Genomic DNA, 24,706 nt, shown 5'->3' with positions numbered 1-24,706 from the left:
AGGTTGGGAAGGCTGGGCTGTTCCCAGAGACATCAGGGTCAAAGAGGGAGTTACGGTTGTTTTACAACACTGTGAGGGGGATGTTACTATAAATCTAATTTGGGTACTGACCTCCTGGTCCCCAACTGCAAAACCAGGCACCTATGGTATTGTCTCGATTCCTTTCTTATCAGTAAAACTATCAGTGAGCCAATTGTCAATTACTGATGGCCTGGAACTTCTGTCTTCCATCTGGGAAGCCTCAAAGATAAGGTGACTTTAACTCCTCCCATGCCAAGAGGCCAAGCTGTGTTGCATTAGCTATTGGGATTCCATTTCTCTTGGAGGTATTTAATTACTGGATTTCCAAATAGGGCAGCAGGAAGAAGGTGGTGAGAGAATATGCAAGATTTGCCTGATCTGCCCCAGTTTAAAATACCTAGCCTGTATATTTGGCTGCAGGCCTCTAGAATTTGTAAGATCCTGCTCCAATATTAAGGAAGTTCCCAGATTTCTCTGCTTTCCTAGGGACTTTGTCCTCAGCTATTGCTGAGCTGAACTACCATAACAGATTTTATTTCAAAGTATGGTTATATATACTCCAGGGAGGGTAACAAATCACTTCTGTCATCCCGACACTGGGCATTCTGGTTCTGAGCTCTGCTGAGACTCAGTACACCAAATCCATTTCTGCCTTGGCGTCCCTATGGGCCTTCCTGGTCTGTGTTCACTGGGCATTTAAAACTGTGCCACCAAGCTTTAGATCAGAGCATCACCAGCTCCAGAGAGGGTCTGTTGTATCTGGTTTAAGATAACGGTACCATGGTAAGCATTCTTTCCTATTGTCCTGTTTTGACAGTTGCAGATGCCGTGGGGAAAGCATGAAGTAGTTTGATTAAATGTTTTCATGCTGTAGACAAAGTGGATAGAGAAAAGCTTTCCTCCTTTTCTAATCTTATTAGAACTCCAAGTTAGCAAATGCAATTGATTGGTAGTAGATCCAGGACAGTCAAAAGAAGATGCTTCTTCCTATAACGCACTAGGTGTGGAATTCACTCTCACAAGATGCGGTGAAGGAATGCATCACGGCTTTGAAAGGGGGATTAGATGAATTCATGAAGGAAAGCCCTTTCAATACTAGTCATGATCACCATATTACCTCCATTATCAGAGCAAGTATGCTTCAGTTCCTTGGGAACATGGGCTGGAGACCGCTATTGTCCTCATGTCTTAATTATGGGCTTCCCTTTGGCATCTGGTTGGCCTGCTGTGTGGGAATGGATGCTGGGTTAAATGGGCTTTTGGTCCAATCCAGTAGTGCTCTTCTTATTTAGCGATAGTATATTTTGAAAATAGAATCATTAGTAGGCTAAAGGACGTCTAAAGCACCTCCCCCACAAAAAAGTAATTCCATGGAAATTGGACATATGCAATGCAGTATTTAGAGAGGGAAGGTCATTAGTCTTTGGATAACTGTCCATCTCTCTCTAGTATGGATTTATCAACACTTGCCTGAAGTCTCTTCTTATAGAGAAATTTGGTGAAGAAACATGGGAAACTCTCAAGTAAGTATCAGTACCTCTACTACATTATGTAAGTGAAATGTGAAAATTAGGATACTGGTGTGAATTTGGTGTGAACAACATGATTCTCACAGAATCACGGCCTGAGCAACCCTCCGCTGTTCATTTCGCATTGCTCAAGGCTCTTTGCTGCCTTGTGTATAATGTAGACATTTACTCTGAAATAGCCTCTCCTGTCCTGGGCATCCACAGGAATGTTTCTGGGGGTGGGGTGAGGGCGATGAGAGAAAAGCTGCACAGCAGTTTGTGGTGCACTTTCCTTACGTGTGCTCTTTGTTGTTTAATGTCACATTTCATGACATTTAGAAGCCTACACAGAGTAAGAGGAAATCCTGAAAATGGAACTGCACTAATGCAGAAGAGTGTTATATTTTTAAAAAATGAACTTCAACAAAACTTTAAGTGTAGCGAGGAATGAAAAACACACACACCTAGGAACAAGAGAGAAAAAGCCCAAATGCACAAGCACAGTACAGCTGTCTTAAGAAGACCATGTCGTATATTTTATAGCATCACTGCCCTGATCATAACATTGACAACTTCCCATGACTCATCCTAGAATAATTTCCTTCAATTTGGAAACACTGGTGAACATGCTCTACTACAGTCTTCCCCAACCTGGTGCCCTCCACATGTTTGGGACTGCAAGCCCAGCATTTCGAACCATTGGCCATGCTCACTGCGGCTGACTGAAGTTGAAGTCCAAAACATCTGACCAGCATCAGGTTGGGGAAGGCAGCTCTAGAAAGTAGCAGTGGAGTCTCTGTGTGTGGTGTGTGTGGTGTGTGTGTCTTCGGCAGTGGAAGGAGAAATGAGTGTGCCTGATCAGGTTTTAGGGTTCTAGAAGCATCTGGACTACCCACTTTCTTTTTCACATTATTATCAGTGACTTTTTACATCAGCTGGCAATACAATTCTTGCAAGGCATGAATTTTGAACAACAGCACTGTTGTTTTGGAATTGCATATTTTTCCTTGAACTGTACATGACAGATAATTATCAGGCTTGGGTGTTGTTGTTTTTTAAAAAATCTCTGTCCAGTTAATTGGTTGAACCTTTTAAATTGAATCAACTAAACATGGCAGCCTTATTTAAAAGTTTTTAAAAGTATTTTGGTTTCACTGTACTGTACAAACCGGATTGTAAACAATGTTCTTCATTTAGCTTCATACTCATCTTTGGCATTTTCACAGAATACAGGCTGGGGTTGAAGACACCTTTATGACATATACAGTATATGACGATGCTGTCACAGTAAAGTTGGTCGAAGAAACCTGCAAAACACTAAGTACTGAGATAACTGCTGGTTTTATGTCTTATTTTCAGATTATTTAAACTTTGCCTTATTTTTATTCAATTTCTCTTTTGCTTTATTACTTTACTTCATCTTGATTCTGTTATTTACGTCATGGTGTAGTTCTAGGAACAACGAATCTTGTAGCCCAACCCTGTGCATATTTACTCAGAAGCCACTACAACTAAGTTCAGTAGCACTTATTCAGAAACAGCTGAGGGTAGAACTGTAGCCCATATACACACTTACCTGAGAGTAAGTCCCATTGAACTTGGTTAAGGTGGGCCTGGCAACTTCAGAGGAAAAGCATACTGCCTCTGAGGTGACTAGGCCTTACTCCAGTTGAAGACACTGGGGCTTTCTTTTACTTAATCATCCCCTTCAGCCCTCATCACCTGCACTTCCCAACCCCAGCAGTTAAAGAATCATCCTCTTAAAACAAACAGCCAATGTTGCTATTAAGCATTTCTGCTTTCCAACCTCTCTCAAGAAGACTCAGGAGTTATGAAGGTTTGTGTGCTGTTAAGATTTAAGAAGGTCTCTGCTACTAAGATTTATTAGCCCCTGAAGAATCTCCCCCCCCCCACACACACACACACAAACACACACAAAAACCATATCAGCTTCAAATAAATATGTACACATAAAATGGGGAGAAAAGTCTCAGGATGCTGCAGACAAGTTTATGGTGGAAAAGCCTGATGCGTTTTGACCATCTTGCTTTGGGTTAAGCCTTCCTCAAAGGGCTGTAATAATACATATATAACAGTCAGGAATGAGACTACACAGAACATTTTTTTTTCTTTTTACAATTGGAAAAGCACATTGCAAGCACAGCCTGTGCATACACGTAAACAATAAAACAAATAAACTGTAGTCACTTTTGGAAGTTTTTTCCCCCTCTGTGTGTTTTTGTTTTCTTTTTTTGTTGCTTTCAAGCTGTCCAGCCCAATTACCCTGTGGGAACTGCACACATTTCTCTGGGCGATTGCACATTAAACGTCTCATCTGGAAGCACCCCAGAATATTGGGCAGGCTTGTGGTCCTTTCGGCAGATTCAGTGGCTGCATTCTGCTCATGCTCCAGGTTTGAGTGATTCCAACCCTGTTGTCCCTTCATCGTTCATTTCCATTCAGATGTGTCGCAAGAAGCTGTCCTGAAACTTTTTGGGGAATATTTTTTCGGTTTCTGTAAGATGTCTGGGTACGATAGAATGCTGCGGACGCTAGGCGGAAACTTGATGGAGTTTATTGAGAACCTTGATGCCCTTCATAGCTACCTTGCCTTGTCCTACCAGGTATCTCCTTCTGCTGTGCAGTTGTAATACATCCTTCTTAAAAAGAAAGTTGAAAAAGATGTGTGTACATGTATATATGATGCTCAAACTTTACGTCATGAGTACAGAACGGGTTTCAGCCTGAAGGCTATTCGAACTCAGAGAAGCTTTTGGAGGTCATGTACCAGTGGTGGGCAGGAATTAAGACAAAGCAGTCAGAGCTAAAATAAAAATATGAACATATTTTCAATTTAAGTTCTTATACCAGTAACTAAGCCTAAGGAGAGATGTTTCAACATTCTAGAATGGGAATACTGCACAAAAGAGGGGGGGGGGACTACTAAATGTTCAGTGGTTAGGGGAAAGGGAGCATGGCCCTCTGGGAAATCCCAGAGAGTGAGATTGGGACCGCAAAAGGGCTGGATTTTGCCCCTAGACTTGAGGGTCTACACCCCTGCTTTACATGTTAGCTGGAGAAAATGCATGTAATTTTGGTGTTTCCTGCAGTATTTCTAATGTTTGGGGCTACTACACCAAGCAGGATACAACACTTTGAAAATGGTTTGAAAACTGTCTATGGAGTGTGTCCTGGGCCCCAACAGTTGTCACTGCTGTTATAAACCATTTTAAAGCAGTAGTGTAGATCTTGCCCTAGCTTATATAGAAGTCAAGCTAAAATAATTATCAAGAGACAGGGGGGGTCTTTTACTTGGAAGGAATAAGGATTCACTGCACCAGAGTTATATCTTTATTACAATGGCAGACAAATTTTAATTCCTGCCAGAGCCGGCCTTACCATTAGGTAGAGGGGCCAGAGATCAGCAACCAGGAGTTGGAGGACAGAGCTATGTGAGCCATGCACCCATTAAGGTGCCCTGCTATCCCCAGGTCTGATGAAGGATGCTGTCCCATTGCCAGGGTTGAAGTAGGATTCAGCACTCAATCTGGTTGGCTTCTGTATTTGGAATGGGGGAGGAAGGGCAGTGTCCGGTCCTTTGTCTTAGGGAGCAAAATGTCCTGGGTTGGCCCTGCTGCTGGAACAGTTTGAGAACTTTGGGTGAAGTTGTTCTGAGTTGTCAGTGGGTACGTTAACAGAAAGGACAAATGTTGAGGCAGAGGGCAGGCTGCTTGTGATTATTATTATTATTATTATTATTATTTATTTATTTATTTATTTATTTATATAGCACCATCAATGTACATGGTGCTGTACAGAGTAAAACAGTAAATAACAAGACCCTGCCGCATAGGCTTACAATCTAATAAAATCATAGTAGAACAATAGAGAATGCAAACAGGCACAGGGTAGGGTAAACAGGCACAGGGTAGGGTAAAACTAACAGTATAAAGTCCGAACAACTTGAAAGGTTGTCACACAGAGGAGGGCCAGGATCTCTTCAGGATCATTCCAGGATGCAAGATGCAGAATAATGGGCTCAAGTTTGATTACTTTTCTCTGTGACATAACTGCATGTAAAATGGGGGAAATCCCAAGTATTATAATGTTGGATTTGGTTGTGTTAATGAAACATTGTGTGATTACTAAATTATACCTCATTCCACGGACAAATCCTCAAAATATAAAGTAGTAACTCCACATCAAGCAAGCCACAAGGACTCATTTAAAAACTATATATGATTTTTCTTTGTTTTTCCATCTGTTGATACTTTTAATATATTTAATGGAAGTGGACATGATATGGTGTTGCCTTGTTTACCTTAATGGAACCACGGCAGACGTTCAAGTTACATTAAAAATGCATATTTGAAGTGTGTTGGGTATAGAACTGTATATGGGAATTTATTCAAGAACATGAAAACATAGTTTTTCTACTTAGGAAATGAATGCACCATCATTTCGAGTGGAAAGAACAGATGGCATGATGTTACTCCACTATTACTCTGACAGGAAAGGCCTGTGTCACATTGTCCCAGGTACAATAGCACAAGATCTTGTCCCTTGTCAGGTTTTACTCTAGAATGTGAATTATGCAACTATATTCTTACAGGAAAGGAACATTTTCATAAGGGCTTGTCCTTTCTATACAAGATGTTTACTTTAAGGGGAGTGGAGGCTGGCGGCTCTGATTTCAGTGGGGCTGTGAATCCGTTCTGGGTTTTAGTCAGAACCAGACAGAACTCTAAAGATGCTGAAACCTATCCCCAATATAGGTTCAGCACCTTGGATAGCTCCTTAAGGGCCTAGCTATCTGCACAAGTACACCCTACAATCTCAGTTGGTACTTCTGAGTTAAACAATTTGGCATGTGCGGGAAGGAGTTCCTGAAAAGTGAAATTGTGATGTGGTGTTTTCCCCGCCCTGTCTAGCCCCTGGAAACATCACACAAAAGGCTGGGAGGACCCTGCTGAATGGGCTGACCCATGGTGTGGAGGTGGAGGCAGGATCCCTGAAAAGTGGGCAGAGGCATCTTCGAGCCCCTTCCATCAATGAAAGGTAGATCTTGGATCTAACCAAAATGTTGGGATAGAGAGAAGGAATCCCTTTCTCTCTCACAAGGGCACCTATTAGGAAAGGGCAATCCACCAATACACAACCCCCTCCCTCAACCTGGGTGTGTGTGTCTATATGCTCTATTAACCCCGTAGTGGCTGTGAAGTGGTGCTGCGTTGTTTAAATAACACAGCCGCCAAGTCGCAGATACATTGGGATCCCCCCTCCCAAAACTGCAAGTTTTCAAACTCTTGATTTACCAAGACTTTTACCTTTCCTCCAGGTTATCCACTGGACATAGCTTGGGTAAGCACAGGAACACAGGGCAGGGGGCGGGTTTGACAATGGAATGGCAGCTGGCACTGTGGGTTTTCCAGCTGGATAGCTCGCACCCCCTCCTGCCCCATCTAGCTTTATCGATTGAGCCTTGCAGCAGCAATGCTGCAGGCTTTTGAACTGATCCCCTTCCAATGCGGCAACGCATAGACACCCCCCGCCCTATGTCTATGTGGAGTGGGGAGGTTGCTGAAAGAGCACAAAATACTCATCACTTTGGAAAGATGCTATGATCTGCTGCTAGTCGTGATCTAATAGATATCTTCATCTTCTAAGCAATCCCTATGGAGGAAGGACGGCAGCTCAACAAACCCTAATCCAGTCACCCCTCCACATTCTCTGGTCCAAGGCCCATGCCCATGGCCTTGCCCCCTGCGATCACATGTAGGATCTTTGTGGAGCCCTGAGTATTTCTGTAGCCATTTTGCTTAAAAACATTTAAAAGTTAATTTCGCACAAATACCGCAGACACCTCGGATCCAGAATAAATTTGTTGGTCTTTAAGGTGCCACAAGTCTTTGTTGTTTTTGCTCCAAGAAATGAACACGGCTAACCCCCGAATTCGTTGTAATAGAAATTGGATTTAAAACAAAACAAAACTGGGACTTCAGCTTCATGATAATTTATTTCATTGCTTCAATAACACTGCCTTGGAACATAAGCTAAGATAACTTAAAGAAGTTTCTGGAAGGAAAGCTTATACCTTTGCTCTCCTCCTTCTGTGTTTACTGTTCTTCACACACACAAAAAGCCTCTCCAGGGCACTGAGGGGCTCTTCTGAGCAATGTGGGATGTGGGGCTAGAGGCCGCTGGGGGAGGGGGAATCATAGAATAGCAGAGTTGGAAGGAGCCTACAAGGCCATCTAGTCCAACCCCCTGCTCAATGCAGGAATCCACCCCAAACTGACCCCTGATCCCCCCCACCCCGGAGAAGCTTTTTAGAGGTTGTCGGTGGGAGGAAGGATGGGAAACGCTTTTTTATCAAGTCACGCTCTGTGGGACATATTACCTAGAACCATGGCCTGCCCTACGATCTTTCTTACACAGGCATTCTTGAAGCTGTGGCCAGAGATTTCTTTGACAGTGAAGTGACACTGGAAATTCTTAATCAAAACGAAGAAGAGGAGCGCACCGGCAAGAAGGAGCACGTGATATTTTTTATTTTGCAGAAGAATAAAGAGGCAAAGGACAGGAGCAAAGAAAAGGCAAATTCTGCCTGTGCAGATAACTCTCAGGAGGATAAGAAGGTGATGAAATTGGTCCTGTAGAAGAGGAGCTTCAAAACTTAGTTTTGACTTAAGCCAAACATTCTTCATCTATAGAGGGGAACAGCCATGCAGATGACTAGGGTACTGTGTTCGTTAGAAGCAATTTGGTAGCAGCTTTCAGAAGTATGAGGGAATTCTTGAAGAGATGAACCAATGTGGAACAGGATTCTAGGAGACAGGATGTTTGAAAACCAGTCTATTGAGTAATTGGAGAGTTGTAGTCTCTCATTTCTTGGAGACTTTAAAAGAAAGGATTGGGGGGGGGGGGGTGACGACACACAAATACTGACCCTGTTCAGACGACACACTAAGCCACAGAGCTTAAGCATTTAGAGCTAAATGTTATTGCTTACTGTGTTGTGTGAACCATTCCTAACGATGGTTACTACATAACCATGGTTTAAAGATGCTCACTAACCATTTGCTGCAAAAGAGTTAGCGGTCTAACCATGGCTTAGCATGTTGTCTGAACAAGCCTGTTGTGTAAGCTTAAGTTACAGTATATTCTGCCTTAGATTATCCATAGGAATCCTTCTGTCAGACCTGGGATGTAGGCAGCAGTCAGATGTGAGTCAGGAGCCATGGGACAAAGCCAGAAGCAGGACCAAAGAGTAAGCCAGAAGCAAAGGACAATTCAGGAGGCAGGATCGCAGAGCAAGGCAGAAGTGAGAACTGAAGAACCACCAAGGCTATGGAAACATGCTAGAACTCAGGTAGACTGTGTTGCTCAAGCAAGGCTCAACTGGATCAGAAAGCCCTCTTATATCCCTTCCTGTCCAGAAGGCCAACCTAGTGGGAGGAATCAATCCATGGGCTTTGGATATTCCACTGAGAAGCTGCCACCTGCAGTTCAATGGCTCACCACATGGGGCAGCTATCCACAGATCCAAGCAGCTCTTGATACCTTCCTACTCTATGATTCTGTAGCCCTTTATGAATGTAGAATAAATGTGTGATGGGTATGGGTAGGTGGTAGTAGGCCCCACCTCTAATAGACCCCTATTCTTTTCAATATCTGAAGTGAGTGTACAACTGTACATGTGTAGGACCCTCAGTGCTAGTGTTCAGGTGTTTGCACATAGGCTCACTTCAGACATTGAAATGAATGTGTTTACATTCATTGGGGCCAGAACTTATTACCAGAATGCCTACACCTACTGGGGTCAGTTCACCCATTAGAATGTCTGAAGGACCAACATCAAGAAACAATGCATGATGGCATAATAATAAAGGCATCACCCACCATATGTGCAGTGAAACTTGTGTATAAATCTGTATACATCAGATCTGCTGTGGCTATAAGTTTGCTCTAACATAAACTTATAGATCCTAGGTAGGACCAGGGAAGAGGAGGTAGAGACAGGAAGACAATCTGACAGGCCAGATGGGAACCCGTAGGCCATGGGCCAGATCTACACCAAGCAAGATATAACACTTTAAAAGTGGTTTGAAAACGGTATATGGAATGTGTCCTAGGCCTCAACAGTTGTCAGTGCACTTCAATACCGTTATAAAGCAGTAGTGTAGATCCTGCCCATATCAAGCTAGAGGTTCCCCAATGCCTGTTATAGAACATAAGTATGAATTGTTTCATTGCAGTAACCACAATGTTCCATTCTTTTGACAATTTGTTCTTTTTAGAGACTTGATGCAGCTTTTCATAAAGGAAAGGAAGAATCTGTAGAAAAGGAATCCCACTGGGACACTGTGAGAAATATTGTGAAATTTGGGAAAGGTCAGTTAGTTCCTGTAATGAAATATGGACCTCGGGAGTGTAAATGAGAGATGGTTGGATGTAAGCACCATTACAGAAAACCTCCAGGTGATACAGGAGGGGGTGTCTGGCTTTCTGAAAAGCATAGTTGCTTATTTATTTTCAGACCATTAAATGCAATTCGTTGATTGATTTGCTCTGCTTAGCAACAAGCTTCTCCATTTCACCGATCCATCCTTATGTTCAGGATGGCAAACATAAGTCATAGGCAGGAGTACCCAAGCTTACTGATTTTACACATTGATCCTGGCATCAAAATTCGGACAGTTTGGGATTGGGACATTCAGGAAAATCCCCTTTCATTAAAAAAACCAAAAAAAGCCCCTAAGTTTTTAAATATGTTTGAAACTGTACAGGATTTTTCTTCTGAAGACTTTACTGTTCAAAGGGCAGAGCTTCAATATCATGTACGTATTCTACCAAGGGTGCATCTAGATCGGCCTTCCTCAACCTGGGGCGCTCCAGATGTGTTGGACTGCATCTCCCAGAATGCCCCAGCCAGCTGGCTGGGGCATTCTGGGAGTTGTAATCCAACACATCTGGAGCGCCCCAGGTTGAGGAAGGCTGATCTAGATGGTGGTCTCCTATCGTTTACAATAAAAAGGCATTGTGCAACTATTTCATCTTTTCTTCATGTTTTTTTCCCCTGATAAGAAAAAAAGATGGAAGGAGTAGTGATAAAACATGGGAGCGTTACAAATTGAAGAGGATGTTCTTTGGACTCCCACCACCACCACTCCCACACAATTATCCTGGAATAACTAGTATCACAGTTTACTACTTAAAATTACTACTTAAAAGTAGTAATTTTAAGTTACTACTTGTGCCTTCCAAAACAGAAACAGATGCAGGGCCTGCCAATGTAGGCTGTTGGCTCTGGTTTTGGTGGGGCTGTAAATCCATTCCAGGTTTCAATCAGAACCAGCCAGAATTCTAATGAAACTATCTAAAGTGCTGAACCCCATCACCAAAGTGGGTTCAACATCTTAGATAGCTCCTTTAGAGTTCTGTCCGGTTCTGACTAAAATCCAAAATGGATTCACAGCCCTGCTGAAATTGGAGCCGACAGCCTCCACAGGGGCCAGCCCTACCATGCAGTGAGCTGAAGCAGGCTTCTTCAGGTGGTAGAATGTAAGGGGGTAACTAAAGCAGGAATTGATGTCTGAATGGTACAGCAAGCCTTCTTAAAATGGGTGCAGAACCTCTTTCAGCCCAAGGACCAAATTCAATTTCAGAGAAATTTAAGGGGCAGGTAGGTCCAAAGCCAAAAAAGGATCAGAACCAAAGGCTAAAGGAGTGGGGCCAAAAATACCAGCATTTTAAAGCTTAAAGACCTTGCTGCCAGTAACTGGCCCCATTCAGACAATACGGGAAACCATGCTGCTTAACCACAAAGTGGTTAATGCATTCTGTTAACCATTTTGTGGTTAAGCAGCATGGTTTAGCATGTTGTCTGAACGGGGTCAATAAGTCTTAGGAGAGGCATTTCAACCTTTTAAAATGTGCAGGAAACTGTATAAAAGGTGGGAAACTATTGGTAGCTGGAGAGGGAGGGGTGTGGCCTTCTGGGGAAACCCATGGGAGCAGATTGGCACCTTAGGGATCCAAATTTGGTCCCTTGGGTTGCGGTTCTTCACCCCTGTTTTAAAGGGTTGGCTCTGGTATGGGGGAGGGGGGAGCCAGTTGCCATTTTACCTCAGGCAGCAAAACATCTTGAATCAACTAGGGTGACCATATGAAAAGGAGGACAGGGCTCCTGTATCTTTAACAGTTGCATAGAAAAGCAAATTTCAGCAGCTGTCATTTGTATGCCTGAAGCACCTGGTGAAATTCTCTCATCACAACAGTTAAAGCCGCAGGAGTCCTTCCCTCTTTTGTATCTGGTCAAGCAAGCAGGGCTCCTGCAGCTTTAACTATTGTGATGAAGAGGGGATTTCACCAGGTGCTGCATACATACACATGGCACCTGCTGAAATCCCCTTTTTTATGCAACTGTTAAAGGTACAGGAGCCCTGTCCTCTGTTCCATGTGGTCATCCTAGTCAGCAGTGAACCAATGGCTGGGATGCCCGCATCAAATCGACCTCAATACTGCTCCTTGAAAGGCCTATGGTGTGTGTATGTGTCTGAAGGAACCCATATACAGTTCAAATGTGCAAAGTCAAGCAAAGACACTCTCTCTCTCTCTCTCTCTCTCTCTGTGTTTCATAGGCAACTTTTTACGTACATTTGAACCACTTTTCCCTGAGAGGATTTGGGTGGAGGAGAGAACATTTTGCTGTGCTTTTCCTTTTCACATAGTGTTTGATGAAACAGTAAGTTGGCCCTTTGGGTGAGTATTTGTAGTTAAAGGTTTGGACTAAAGATGGCTGTTGCGTTGGTCCCAGAGTCCTCATCCATTTTTATTGGATCAACTTCTGTTGTAAGTGTGTGTAATGCTTTAAAATCGCTTTCCTAGTAAATATATGTAAATGTTATTAGGGTCTAATGCTTAAGATCAGTCTTACCACTATGCAAGTTGTAAGTAGGATCTGTTTTGATTTTGAGGTAAGTTTTTGCTGGTTTGTTGCTTGTAGAGAAAGTTTGAAAAGTCTTTATTTATGCAATACTGCCTTTCTGTCCTGTTCTCAGTTGAAGATTAAGCAAGCAGGCGTTAATCTTCAGAAATTTGTACCAGGATTGAAGATACTTGGAACCAGATTAGACAAATATTTTTCTATTGTTCATCCACAAGTTACATTCACGATTTTCAGCATACGGAAGTTTATCAATAGCCAGTTTGTTCTCAAGACACGAGGGGATATGTTGCCTCAGTCGTGGAAGAAGCAGCCTGCACTAAAGCTCAGAGGTACCAAGCTAAATTGCTTTTTGCAGACATTTGAATTGTAAGAATCTTTATGTTCCTTTAAGGAAAAGGAAAGCACAAGAAGCAAAACTACATTCATGCACTAGCTAGGAGAGTCAGATCTAATACAGTAGTGGCTCACATTAATATACTAGCAAACTGACCCAGCTTCGTAGAGGATGCAGTAGCCCTTAGTTTAATACTGTGAAGCCTACAAGGTTTGCTATGCAGCAGTCAGAGCTGGGCACAGTATATCTGTCCCGTCTAAGTTAAGCCACGCCTGCTGGTATCCCTAGGCACGGCCCCTGCCATTGTGCACTCCTATAGTCCCATGACAGAGAGTTCTGTCCACTCCATTCCCCTAAGGGGGAGGGGCTCCATTGGAGGAAGTAGTCCCTCTACTAATTTCTCCTTTTGCTAATCTCTCCCACTACTAATCATTCTTGGCTTCAAACTATATGGATTGCAAAACTTGCACCAGTTAAGGAACCATGCCCCTAGTGGCTGATGCGACTGCAGGCTTCAACCACATGGACACACTTAAATTAATTAAAAACAAAATAACTCTGAAGTGCATGTTCCTAGGGTCCTCTTAGTATACATACCACAGGTGTCTAGCTTTCATGGTCTTGGAGCTATGGCAATGGACAGACAGACAGATGGACAGAGACACATCCTCTTTAATGATTATAGATAAGCAGGTGGTTAAAATATATGCTTAAAATGTGCTAGCTGTAATGCTGAATCATCATGCCAAGCTTGGCTGGAATCAATCAAAAGGTATTAAAGCTATAAAAGTTTCATTGGCCACCATTTTGTTTTAAAATAGTGGACACAGTTCTATATGGCAAAAAATTGCTTGCTGCAGTGCTGAATCAGGATTCAATGTTTGGTTAAAATCAATCATATGGTATTGAAGCAGTCAATCTTTTTTTAAAAATTGATTGGCCGCCATTTTGTTTCAAGACGGCAGATGAAATGTTTGCATGCCTAAAAACATACCAGAGAGAGGTAGAACCAATCCTAAAGTTTCATAACACTCAGATGTATGGTTTTCAAGCCCATCAAGGACACACAAACACCATTTTTTAAACAACAACAACAGACATACATAGAAGATTAAAGATTAATATATAAATAACTTTTAAAGAAATTCAAACTGGAGTTCTATAAAAATAAATAAAAATCACTTTGGAATGAGACTTAGGAGAAAAGTCTCTCACAGTTTCTGGCAATTAGTAAGTAGAGCCTGTGGAAAGGGCAATTTCAAGTATTAAGCTCAAATTCCTAATCATTCTGAGTGGTGACAGCACAAGACACCAAAGGTTAATACTTCTATTTTTAAAAAACAAAACTCCGTACCCCTGAGACTTCATGAGGCTTGATCATGTCAGTGTTGTTTACCCTCTAATCACACAGGGATTTTCCTTAACAAATGGAATATCAGTATAATTGTACTCATATGCAAAACAAAACAAAATATATTTTTGAAAAATCTACAGATCAGTTAGCCTTTTGATATTTTGTGATAAAATTATATATGTCTATGCTATATATTTGTATATTTTACATACTATTAATGTAGCAAAGGCCAACACAATCTGTTACCCAGCTATCTCTTATGAGCCCTTTGCTCTTCCTCAATTCTTTCAATAACTCACAAAAGAATTCCAGATTCTGGATTCCAAATTCTAAGAAAATAATAAATAAATAAAAGGGTATGAAGCATTTGCAAGATTTGATTTTTTCATCTGTAAGATCTGAAGTTTTTAAGCACACAAAAGCTCCCTATGCAGAGGTTATGGACAGCTTTCCAGTTAAGATTCAAATTTGCTGCTAGTAGGTTTACACATACTGGAACATCACACTATAATACTGTATGTTTATTATGAAAAGGACAAATGGTCTGGATGGATTCCATCCAGTGCATGATGTACTTGTGCTCACCAAAGCTACGCAGTTTGGAGGAGCTGGAGGACCTGCAGATGCACCTGTCTGACCTAGCACAGCATGACACAACAAGGGACCTCATCCTCTTCAACCAGCAACGGCTGGCAGAGATAGAGCTCTCCAACCAGCTGGAGAGGAAGAAGGAAGAGCTCAGGCTTCTCTCCAAAAACCTGGAGGCAGAAAAGAAGAAATCAGAAACTCTGCTGTACGCCATGTTGCCAAAACATGTCGCCAATCAACTGAAAGAGGGCAAAAAGGTCGAAGCAGGTACAATGCTTTTGTAGTCCTTAATCCTTAGGTATGGGGGGGTTGTTTGTTTTTCAGAATTCCATCACTAACGTTTTAAAAGTTTGCACAGCTAACAAACAGCAAGTGAAAAATACTAATAAAAGAAGAGTTGGAGGCCCCAGTAGATGATCTGGGAACACCAGCTGCTGCGGCATTGCTGAGGGTAGGTGTGGACTTGGTTGGCAGTCTGAGTGGAGGACTGCTAGAAACTCCTTCCAGCGAGGCTGCGCCATATGTTTAATTCAGAATTTTTAATAAATACATAAATAAAAGGAAGACTGATATGAGCAGCCTCAGTGCTTTCAGTTTTGCTTGTGCAGCTTGGCCTCTCATGTGTTTTGCGGCTTCAAGAGTGCCGGATGGTTTGGCATCAAAGATAATCGCTTGCATGACCCAAAAGGATTCAGACAATGCTTTTTTATTTGCGTATTATCACTTACATTGTTATCTTGCACGTTGTCGTTGTTTTAAACCAGGGAAGCTTCCAGATGGAGGGCTCTTAGCACTACCAGTCAAAAGTCATTGTGCAGCAATGTGGTCTTTTCCCTCTTAACATATTTTCTGTGGTGGAAAAACATCGGAGGGATTCCAGACGACGATGTTCTGTACAACCCCACCACCATAATACTTTGAGAATGAGGCACAATAAAAGCCTCATCTGGAAGCACCTCAAGAGGGTTTTGCTGATGGGGTTTACAAATGACTGATGCAGTATCCAATGCTACCCGTGCACCAGTGGGACCCACCACTGGAGCAACGGAAAACTAGCGCTTCCTAAAGCAACCAGAAATGAGTCAAAACATGTTTCCAGAATGGGACAGGTCAGCGGAGTCCCTGGAAATGAGCCTTTTGGCTTTGTTTCCATGGTTGCTATAGGAAGCAGCAGCACAACAGCAGCATTGGAAATCGCCCCTAGATTTCAAGAAGTATGAAGAAGAAAAAGAGTGTCTGCTTAAAGTTTCTGAGATGATGCAAAGGTTCACTACCTTCACTAACTTGTTGGGTCGAATAAAATGTAATCTCTAAGCCATTTGAATCCTTTGATAACTTTACACAAATGAAGTGGACTGTGCCTGTTGGGCTTGGATTTTCCTCTAAGCTAACAGAAGGATAGAAGTGAGAGAAACTTTTGACTGGTTGTCCTTGGTCTTACTGGTAAAACAGCTGCCCTATGTGTTATCCTGGTCATAGTGATTTAAAAATGGCAATCCCTCTTTTACTTATTCCCTAGGAGATTTTAGTTCCTGCACGATACTTTTCAGTGATGTCGTGACTTTCACAAACATCTGCTCTGTCTGTGAACCTATTCAGATAGTGAAGATGCTTAATTCAATGTACTCCAAGTTTGATCGACTAACTAGTGTCCATGGCGTTTATAAAGTAAGTCTTCCTTCTATTTATTCACATTTGCAGCACATGCTGCAATTTCCCCCCTCATGTGCTGCTTAGAGCCGCATGGATACGAAGAATTGTTTTAGACGGCAGCAAGAATGAGACTATTCACTTTAAATACACATTAAAGTGTCAAGCCCCCCTAGACTAGCTAGCCGTACCCATTTTACTATGACTTCTTTTTTTTTCTTTTTTGAATTTTGGGTTGGATCCAGAAAAGGGTCTAGAAATGCAGCCAATCAAATCCACCGCCAACTAATTTTCCAGTCGTTCCTTCCCCATCTCCATTCTTGTGAAGATTTCCATTTTGTACCCAGCAGATAAAACCCGGTGCCAGAAGCCTTTTGTTCATTTTTGTTAGCCAGGATAGATTCATGTCTCCATTCAACATGGCCCCCACACTGCTTTCTCAGTGGCAACTGGCAATGGGCCTTCATGAGTTAGCAGGCCCCAATCCTTAGGTGAAATACAGGAAACATACCTGAGATATCTCTCCCTGCAAGGGTTAAAAAAGGGAGGAAGAAGCATGGCAAGCATAGGGAAGCAGTTTGGTATGTTCCTTTAGAGAGTGTGTGTATAAGACAACCCTGCGTATATGAACAGCTAAAAGATCCAGCTTTCTCCTTGGCATCTTGCAGGGTTAGGCCTTTCCATGCTGACAGTATGCCTCCTTGTTGCCTTACAGGTGGAAACGATAGGTGATGCCTACATGGTTGTAGGAGGGATCCCCGTGCCTGTCAGTAGTCATGCTGAAAGGGTGGCTAATTTTGCCCTGGGCATGAGAATTGCTGCCAAAGAAGTTATGAATCCTATTACTGATCAACCTATACAGGTAATCAACCTTTCAAAGTTTTCCAAGCCAAGCTGCTCACCATCCCAATTGGAAGGGACCACAGTGTGCTAGGAGTGTTCCCTGCCTCATGTCCTCCCCAATGGGGCAAGGTGTGGGGCAGGCAAAGTCGTCCAGGACAAAGCACCAGATGCAGAAGCACTCCGCCACCTTGGCCAGGGCAGCTTTGCTGTGTGCCGGCTTTCCCAGCCCCCCCATATGATGCCACCAAGGGACTGGGTAGAGGAGGGAAGAGTGGGGTGTCATCCAATCCCCCATCCAATTTATGTTCCCCACCCCAGCTATACACACTTCCCTGGGAATAAGGCTTACTGGACTTAATAGGACTTACTTCTGAGTAGACATTTATAGGATTGTGCTGCAGAGCTTCAATCCCTATCTATAGTCACTTGGGTGTAGGTTCCATTAAAATGGGTAAGACTTGCTTCTGAGTAAACCTGCACAGGATTTGGCTGCATACGTCGTTATGACTATAGTTTCGGAACATAAGTATGGCGGAACACCAAAGGCATAACTGCACAAATAGCTTTCTTTGCCAATACAACTTGTGTTGACTTGACAACTTTTGGGACCCCAGACATCCCTATATTTCTGAAAACAAGAGATCCAGCTAAGTTGTCGTCAGAACCAAGCATAAGACAAGGTGTATTTTCTGTTGAGTTGAGAACGTATCGCTGAAGATGAACATGTGCATTTGAAAGCTTGCCACAATGTAAGCAACTAGTTTGTCCAGTAAAGATATTTCACTTAAGACCCATGGAGGTGTTACAGTCCACATGAATAGGAAGGGGCTATGGGCTGCAAGTTCAGCCCCATCTCCAGGTTGTGAAGATCCTCGCAGCACCTCACAAATTGAGACATAAGTTCTTCGTAGGGGAAACTTATACCTTCTAAGCTCCCTCTGCCATGTAGACTTCTCATTTTTTCAGGGTTCTACATCCACCCTGGGGGTGGAACTAAACACATGGCTGCACGGCCCCTTCCTATCCATAAAAACAACAAAGAGTTTTGTGGCAGCTTAAAGATTAACATATTTATTCTGGCATACACTTTCGTGGACTATAGCCTACTTCATCAGAAAGTTTCAGGTTTTTATGCAGCACATGTAACTCCAGCACAGAAGTTTATTCTGTTGTCACTTTGCTATAGGAGAGAAAGAATTTTGAATGTACTGTACAGATATATTTAAACAAAAATCCTCATAGTATACTAAAACAAATTAAGGAGGGCCAATGAAAGACAACTTATTTCTTTCAGAGCTATAATAAAAAGCAATATTCCCCCTGCCTCCCCATCATATTTCACGTTGTGTTTATGCCAACAGATTAGAATTGGGCTACATACCGGACCGGTGTTGGCTGGAGTAGTCGGAGAGAAAATGCCCAGATATTGTTTATTTGGTGACACAGTTAATACAGCTTCTAGGATGGAAAGTCATGGGCTCCCAGACAAAATCCATGTCAGCCCAACAGCGTTCAGGTAAGAGACCAAAAATAAATAGTCATACAAGAGAAAATAAAAGATTCTCTTTTGAGTCTTCTGTTTGTTACATTGTCTGGAGCTCTCAGGCTTCTTGGGGGTCCCCATTCCAGCTTGTAGCACCCCAACACATTCCACACAAATGGCCACGAACAAGTAGCAACGGTAAGAACAGACCACGGAACAACGGACTGGTTGAAGATTGGGAAAGGAGTACGGCAGGGTTGTATACTCTCACCTTACCTATTCAACTTGTATGCAGAACACATCATGCGACGTGCTGGGCTTGATGAATCCAAGGCTGGAGTTAAAATCGCAGGAAGAAACATTAACAACCTCAGATAAGCAGATGACACCACTTTGATGGCTGAAAGCAAGGAGGAGCTGAGGAGCCTTATGACGAAGGTGAAAGAAGAAAGTGCAAAAGCTGGGTTGCAGTTAAACCTCAAAAAAACCAAGATTATGGCAACCAGCTTGATTGATAACTGGCAAATAGAGGGAGAAAATGTGGAGGCAGTGACAAACTTTGTATTTCTGGGCGCAAAGATTACTGCAGACGCTGACTGCAGCCAGGAAATCAGAAGACGTTTACTTCTTGGGAGGAGAGCAATGACAAATCTTGATAAAATAGTTAAGAGAAGAGACACCACACTGACAACAAAGGTCCGCATAGTTAAAGCAATGGTATTGCCCATAGTAACCTATGGCTGCGAGAGCTGGACCATAAGGAAAGCTGAGCGAAGGAAGATAGCTGCTTTTGAACTGTAGTGTTGGAGGAAAATTCTGAGAGTGCCTTGGACTGCAAGAAGATCAAACCAGTCCATACTCCAGGAAATAAAGCCAGACTGCTCACTTGAGGGAATGGTATTAAAGGCAAAACTGAAGTACTTTGGCCACATAATGAGAAGACAGGATACCCTGGAGAAGAGGCTGATGCTAGGGAAAGCGGAAGGCAAAAGGAAGAGGGGCCGACCAAGGGCAAGATGGATGGATGATATTCTGGAGGGGACAGACTTGACCTTGGGGGAGCTGGGGGTGGCGACAGCCGACAGAAAGCTCTGGCGTGGGCTGGTCCATGAAGTCACGAAGAGTCGGATGCGACTGAACGAATAAACAACAAAATAGGGCGAAGCAGCTGAGCTGCTAAAAATGCAATCCTATGCATGCGCTGGCTGGGGAATGCTGGGAGTTGTAGAACTTTTTCTGTCTAAATACCCATAGGATTGCACCCTAATGGCTGCTACTGCCACATTTCTGTTCCATCCATCCATCCACACACACCCCAATCCATTCTCTATACCAAGAGTGAACTCACTTTCTAAGCGTGGATACTTATGTAGCCAAAACAGCTCCATCCATACAAAAAAGAGAGGTATCAGCAGGCTGTAGGGAACCTCAAGCTTTGCAGTAGTGCAAACAAGCTTTAGAAATTAAAAACTTATGAAAATAGGAAAGCCCACAAAAAGCATGCTGAGTAGATACGGAATGCAAACCCAAGGCCAAACAAGATCATGGCTTTTTAAAAGTAAATTGCAGGTGCAGCCCCGCCCCAGTCCAGATTGGGTGCCTGGTATGGGGGGGGGGGATAAGGGGGCTTTAACTGATTGGTCTCTGCTGTGGTCTCACTCTGTGGGGCTGTTTATACAGCTGCAAATCAGCGCTGCATTGGTTATACGACACAGCTGCCGATATACAGCTACCAGGGGGTTCCCCCCCTGAAGCTGCACTTTAAAAAAGTCAAGGACTTGCCCTTCTGCTGTGTGAACTTGCTCCGTCGTCGATCTGGGGGATGTCCTGGGTCGGAAGGCAATTGATCATTGGTCGCTGGAAGCCAGGAGAGGGCAGGAGGTGGACTCTGGTACCTGGCTGACCACCAGAAAACCTCGTGGTCCCTCCTAGCATGGGGATTCCTTGCCCCCACCCCACAGCAGTGATACCGGGGGGGGGGGGGTGTTCAGGGGGAAGGAGCAGCGAAGAAGCACTATGAAGACAGGCCTTGGAGTTGTTCTTTCTGTATCTGCTATTTGCTTTAGGGGGGTTGGGGCAGGGGAGAACTCCCATTGGACTGAATGAGAGCTTTTCCTAAATGCAAATAGTAGCTCAAGAGCTCTGATCTGGTTTGGGACCATAGTGGCAAATTCTTCACACCATGCTCCAGATCCCTTTATGCCTGCAAGCCCCACCCCAAACACACATAATAAAACAGGGCAAAGACAATGGAATGGAGTATTCTGGAAGAATGTCTGTCTGGCCATGGTGCAACATTTTGTTGCGGGTACCACTTTTATTTTAATTTTAGATCTATTGTAAGATCTATTAGCAATGTAAATGTCAAGGAGGGTGGAATTTGCCAACATCCCAGCCAAGGGGAAATGATGGGGTGGTCTTTGGACCAAAGACAAAGTGCTATCGGAAAAGGGTGCTTAGGCTGACAGAACCCTGAGGGGCAGCTGTTTGCTCACATGTTTTTCGAGGTTTAACAGCGAACATGTTGCTAACCCCACATGTGTTGTGTTTCTTGCACTGCACAGCGCATTACCCCAACATGCGTTTGAGATGGTGGAAAGGGGAGAAATAGAGGTCAAAGGCAAAGGGAAAATGAGAACGTATTTCCTGAGGCAAAACCTCTATGCTACTGAAAATGAAATAATGGGTCGAGCCGAAGAGACTTCTGGTAATGCGGATGGTAAAGGCATGTAGAGATCAATACATTCTGATCCTTACTTATGTGATGCCTCTTCTCCCACCCACCCACTGACCCCGTACTTTTGTAACTCTATTGAAAGGCTTAGCTCTGATAAAATCAAGAATTGTATGTCTTGCATTTTATTTAGCTTTGAGCCTCAGCACCTCAAATGATTTCTCTTCAACTGTAAATAAAGCTACCAATTTTCTAAGCCCTCCGTAGATCAGAATAATTTGTGCCACTTTACAATTGTTAGCCTCTGAAATGCAAATGATTCTTGGTTTCTGTGCCCATCGCCCCAATGCCAACTTCTATGATTAATCTCTTATGCTGGGGCTGGTTGGACACAAAATGGAGCTGTTGTCTACCACATGTTCTAGAAGCCGTTTACTGCTACTTAGCAATAGTAAAGGCCAGGTGTATTTGAAGCCCAAAGGGACACTTATTTATTTCTTTATTGGGGATCTTTATAGGCTGCTCTTCAGCAAACTCTCCTAGAGTAATTTACAAAGTAACAATATCACAATTAAAACTTCATTATGGAGTTTGGAAGGGTATGTTTGATAATGAAGCATGCTGGCTACTGGAAGAACAGAATGCTGAGCTAGATGGATCCACCATGCTCTGATCCAGCATGGCTCTTCTTATGTTCTTAAATGAAGTTGCAGGCAGTGTGGCAATAACATGTCATTACTACTTTTTATACCAGTCGTCCCCAACCTGGTATCCTCCAGATGCGTTGGTCTCTAACTCCCATGGCCATTCTGGCTAGGAATTATGTACATTGTAGTCCAGCACATCTTGAAGGCACAAGTTGGGGAAGGTTGTTTTATAGATATGCTCACATGGCAGTAGCACAACACTTACCCAAAGTTTCCAGCATTCATTATTTGGCTTCCCTTCTTTCTTTCCTTATGAGTTTATCTTTTAATGTAAAGATTTATTTCCCAAACATAATAGATTTTTTGTTGGGTTCAAACTGTATTAAACACATTTTGCAAAGAATATATTTTCCACTACATAATCCCAGCATTTACCGGTGTTGCTGACACCTTCTGTCTGTTTGTCAAGACAGACGCTTTGGAAAGTCAAGGCGGCAAGGAGATTGTAATGATGAAGTATGCTGATTGTCAAGAGCGGCTTACTGCCAGAAATGTAGAACATGGAGAAGTTGTCAAAGGTTTGTTTCAACATTCCCCAGATCATCTAGTGCACTGAAACAGTAGAATGGATTATCAATACTTATGTTTATTTCCCCATGTGTGTGTATGGGGTGAGTGGGGAAAGTGTAAAAGGACAGAGGTTAATAGCCTCCCCCTCCCTCATGATTTCCAGTGGCCTCAAATAAATTTGCTGCCATAATGGATGAAGATGTACTGATAATATACAACCATTATGTAATCCACATGGTTTCAAATTGAGTATTAGATACCTTTAATTTATAATTTACTTAGTTCAAGAGGGCAACCATGGTCTATTTATGTTGGTACTGCGGTGTTGATTTCGGTGAACTTGCATACAAAGATGCAATTCCACTGAAATCAACACTACTAAGATACAGTTGTGTGTGATGTATTGTATTTTTTGTACCTAGCATTTCAGCGGAGGGTGGAGCCAAAGACAAAAGGGGCGGGACCAAAACTACCAGCATATTTTAGTTAAAGCTCTTACTAAGCCTTAGGGGAGGCATTTCACTTTGTGAGAAGTGCGAGGGAACACTGCACAGAAGCCAGGAAATCACCAATGATCAGGGAGGGGCGTGGTCACCTGGGGAATCCTGGAGAGCCAGATCGGGCTTCTGGGCTGGAGAGGCAACAGCAAATACTCTGGCGGTACCCTGTTCATAGCAACAGCAACCAACTCCCCCAAATCCAGGGGGCTGTCTATACGCAGGGAAAGCTGCACAGTGGCTGTGGATCTGCGCAGTGTCAGTTAGTCGACGCAAGGACAGCTGTGCAGCCACCATGGGGCTTCCCCGTGATACTGCAATTTGAAAAAGTCAGGCATTTACCCCGACTTTTTCAAATGGGGCGACATCAATACAGTGCTTCCACTGCCTGGTGTTGCTCCGGGGTCAACCCAGGGGTGGTGACTGATGGAAGCAGACCAGCGATTGGTCACTTCCATCAGGAAGAGGGCGGGGGCAGCTCCGGTACCCGGATGGCCACCCAGAAACTGCGTTCCCTCCTCAGCATCGAGATTACCCAATGCCGCCCCAGGCGAGGGAAAGAGCCGGCCCAGCATCTTGAAGGCAGCCCCTTGAACACAATAAATCCACTACCCCTTATAACTCTACAACTGAGTGTTAATGGCGAGGAGGGATATCTTTTCACTTCGTACAACTCACAAAACAGCATGTCTAGAGCAGTCTGTTTTCACAAATACAATTTTATTGTTGCTTGGTTTACTTAAGACACACGAACCCATCCATGCAATTTCAAGAAAAAGAGTTGAACTCTGTCCAATAAAGTTGTGCTGTGAAAAGGGTATACGGTGGGACTACCCAGGGGATGGCTAACAAATTGGTTTTAAACACTAAGTGGGAATCATCCAAATTGTTTTTCTCACACCTTTGTTTTCTTCTCTCTGGTTACCCATTAGGGTCTGAAAGCTATTGTCCCCGTGGAGATGAATTGCAAGAAGAAAATGAACCATCACTTCGGAATCAGTCGAGCTCAATCCATCTCGGCAACAACCACACTCCCTCAGCACTTTGCATTATGTTTTAGAAAAAGTTTGGCGGTCATGGTATGGACTTTTAGCAAAAACATCTGCATGTTACCTCCAGTAGAGTTTGGATCTTAATACTGTGCAATGAATTAGAAAGAAGCTAGAAGAGCAGTCAGTGGTTTGATGAGAATGGATGGACTAATTACTATTTTTCTCTTGTAGATTTTGCTCTCCTTGCATCATGGGTGCAGCACCTCAAGGCCAGGATCCAAATCCGGCTCTTCTAGTTTCCTGAGGCCATGCCCCCTTCCCCCAGACACAGAATTTTTTGGTAGTGTCCAAGCTTTTGTGTGTTTTTCCACATTCTAATAAGTTAAAACGCCTTTCCTAAGGTTTATTTCTCGATAGTAAGAACTTTAAGCTAAAACATGCTGGTATTTTTAGTATATTAGCTCCTCCCCTTTTGCCTTCAGTCCCACCCACCACTGCGATTGGCTCTCAGGCTCCAAGAGGTTCAACACCCTCCCATACAATCCGCCCCACACACTCAGGTCCTCTGGGAAGAATTTACTTCAGTCAGCCAAA

General features: G+C 43.2%; 1 protein-coding gene across 1 annotated transcript; it reads left to right on the top strand.

Moving 5' to 3' along the window:
• Positions 1–1,122: 1,122 nt before the first annotated feature.
• On the top strand, positions 1,123–24,180 carry LOC134398234 (guanylate cyclase soluble subunit beta-2-like). The gene is made up of 16 exons (XM_063125486.1): positions 1,123–1,155; positions 1,471–1,544; positions 2,756–2,850; positions 3,993–4,153; positions 5,971–6,067; positions 7,968–8,179; positions 9,830–9,923; positions 12,173–12,276; positions 12,593–12,809; positions 14,703–15,023; positions 16,276–16,424; positions 17,122–17,268; positions 18,611–18,765; positions 21,297–21,451; positions 22,527–22,631; positions 24,053–24,180. Exons 1-16 carry the CDS (start codon positions 1,123–1,125, stop codon positions 24,178–24,180), a joined length of 2,247 nt encoding a protein of 748 aa, XP_062981556.1.
• Positions 24,181–24,706: the final 526 nt, after the last annotated feature.

This window comes from Elgaria multicarinata, chromosome 4, assembly GCF_023053635.1.
Source record: "Elgaria multicarinata webbii isolate HBS135686 ecotype San Diego chromosome 4, rElgMul1.1.pri, whole genome shotgun sequence".
NCBI lineage: Eukaryota > Metazoa > Chordata > Lepidosauria > Squamata > Anguidae > Elgaria > Elgaria multicarinata.
Note: the sequence above shows the minus strand (reverse complement) of the source record. Positions and strands in the feature narration are given on the sequence as shown.

Coding starts and splice junctions, on each gene's coding strand:
- LOC134398234 (XM_063125486.1), top strand. CDS start 1,123: ATGATCACCATATTACCTCCATTATCAGAGCAA. Junction 1,156..1,470: donor TACCTCCATTATCAGAGCAA/GTATGCTTCAGT, acceptor ATCTCTCTCTAG/TATGGATTTATCAACACTTG. Junction 22,632..24,052: donor ACATGGAGAAGTTGTCAAAG/GTTTGTTTCAAC, acceptor GTTACCCATTAG/GGTCTGAAAGCTATTGTCCC.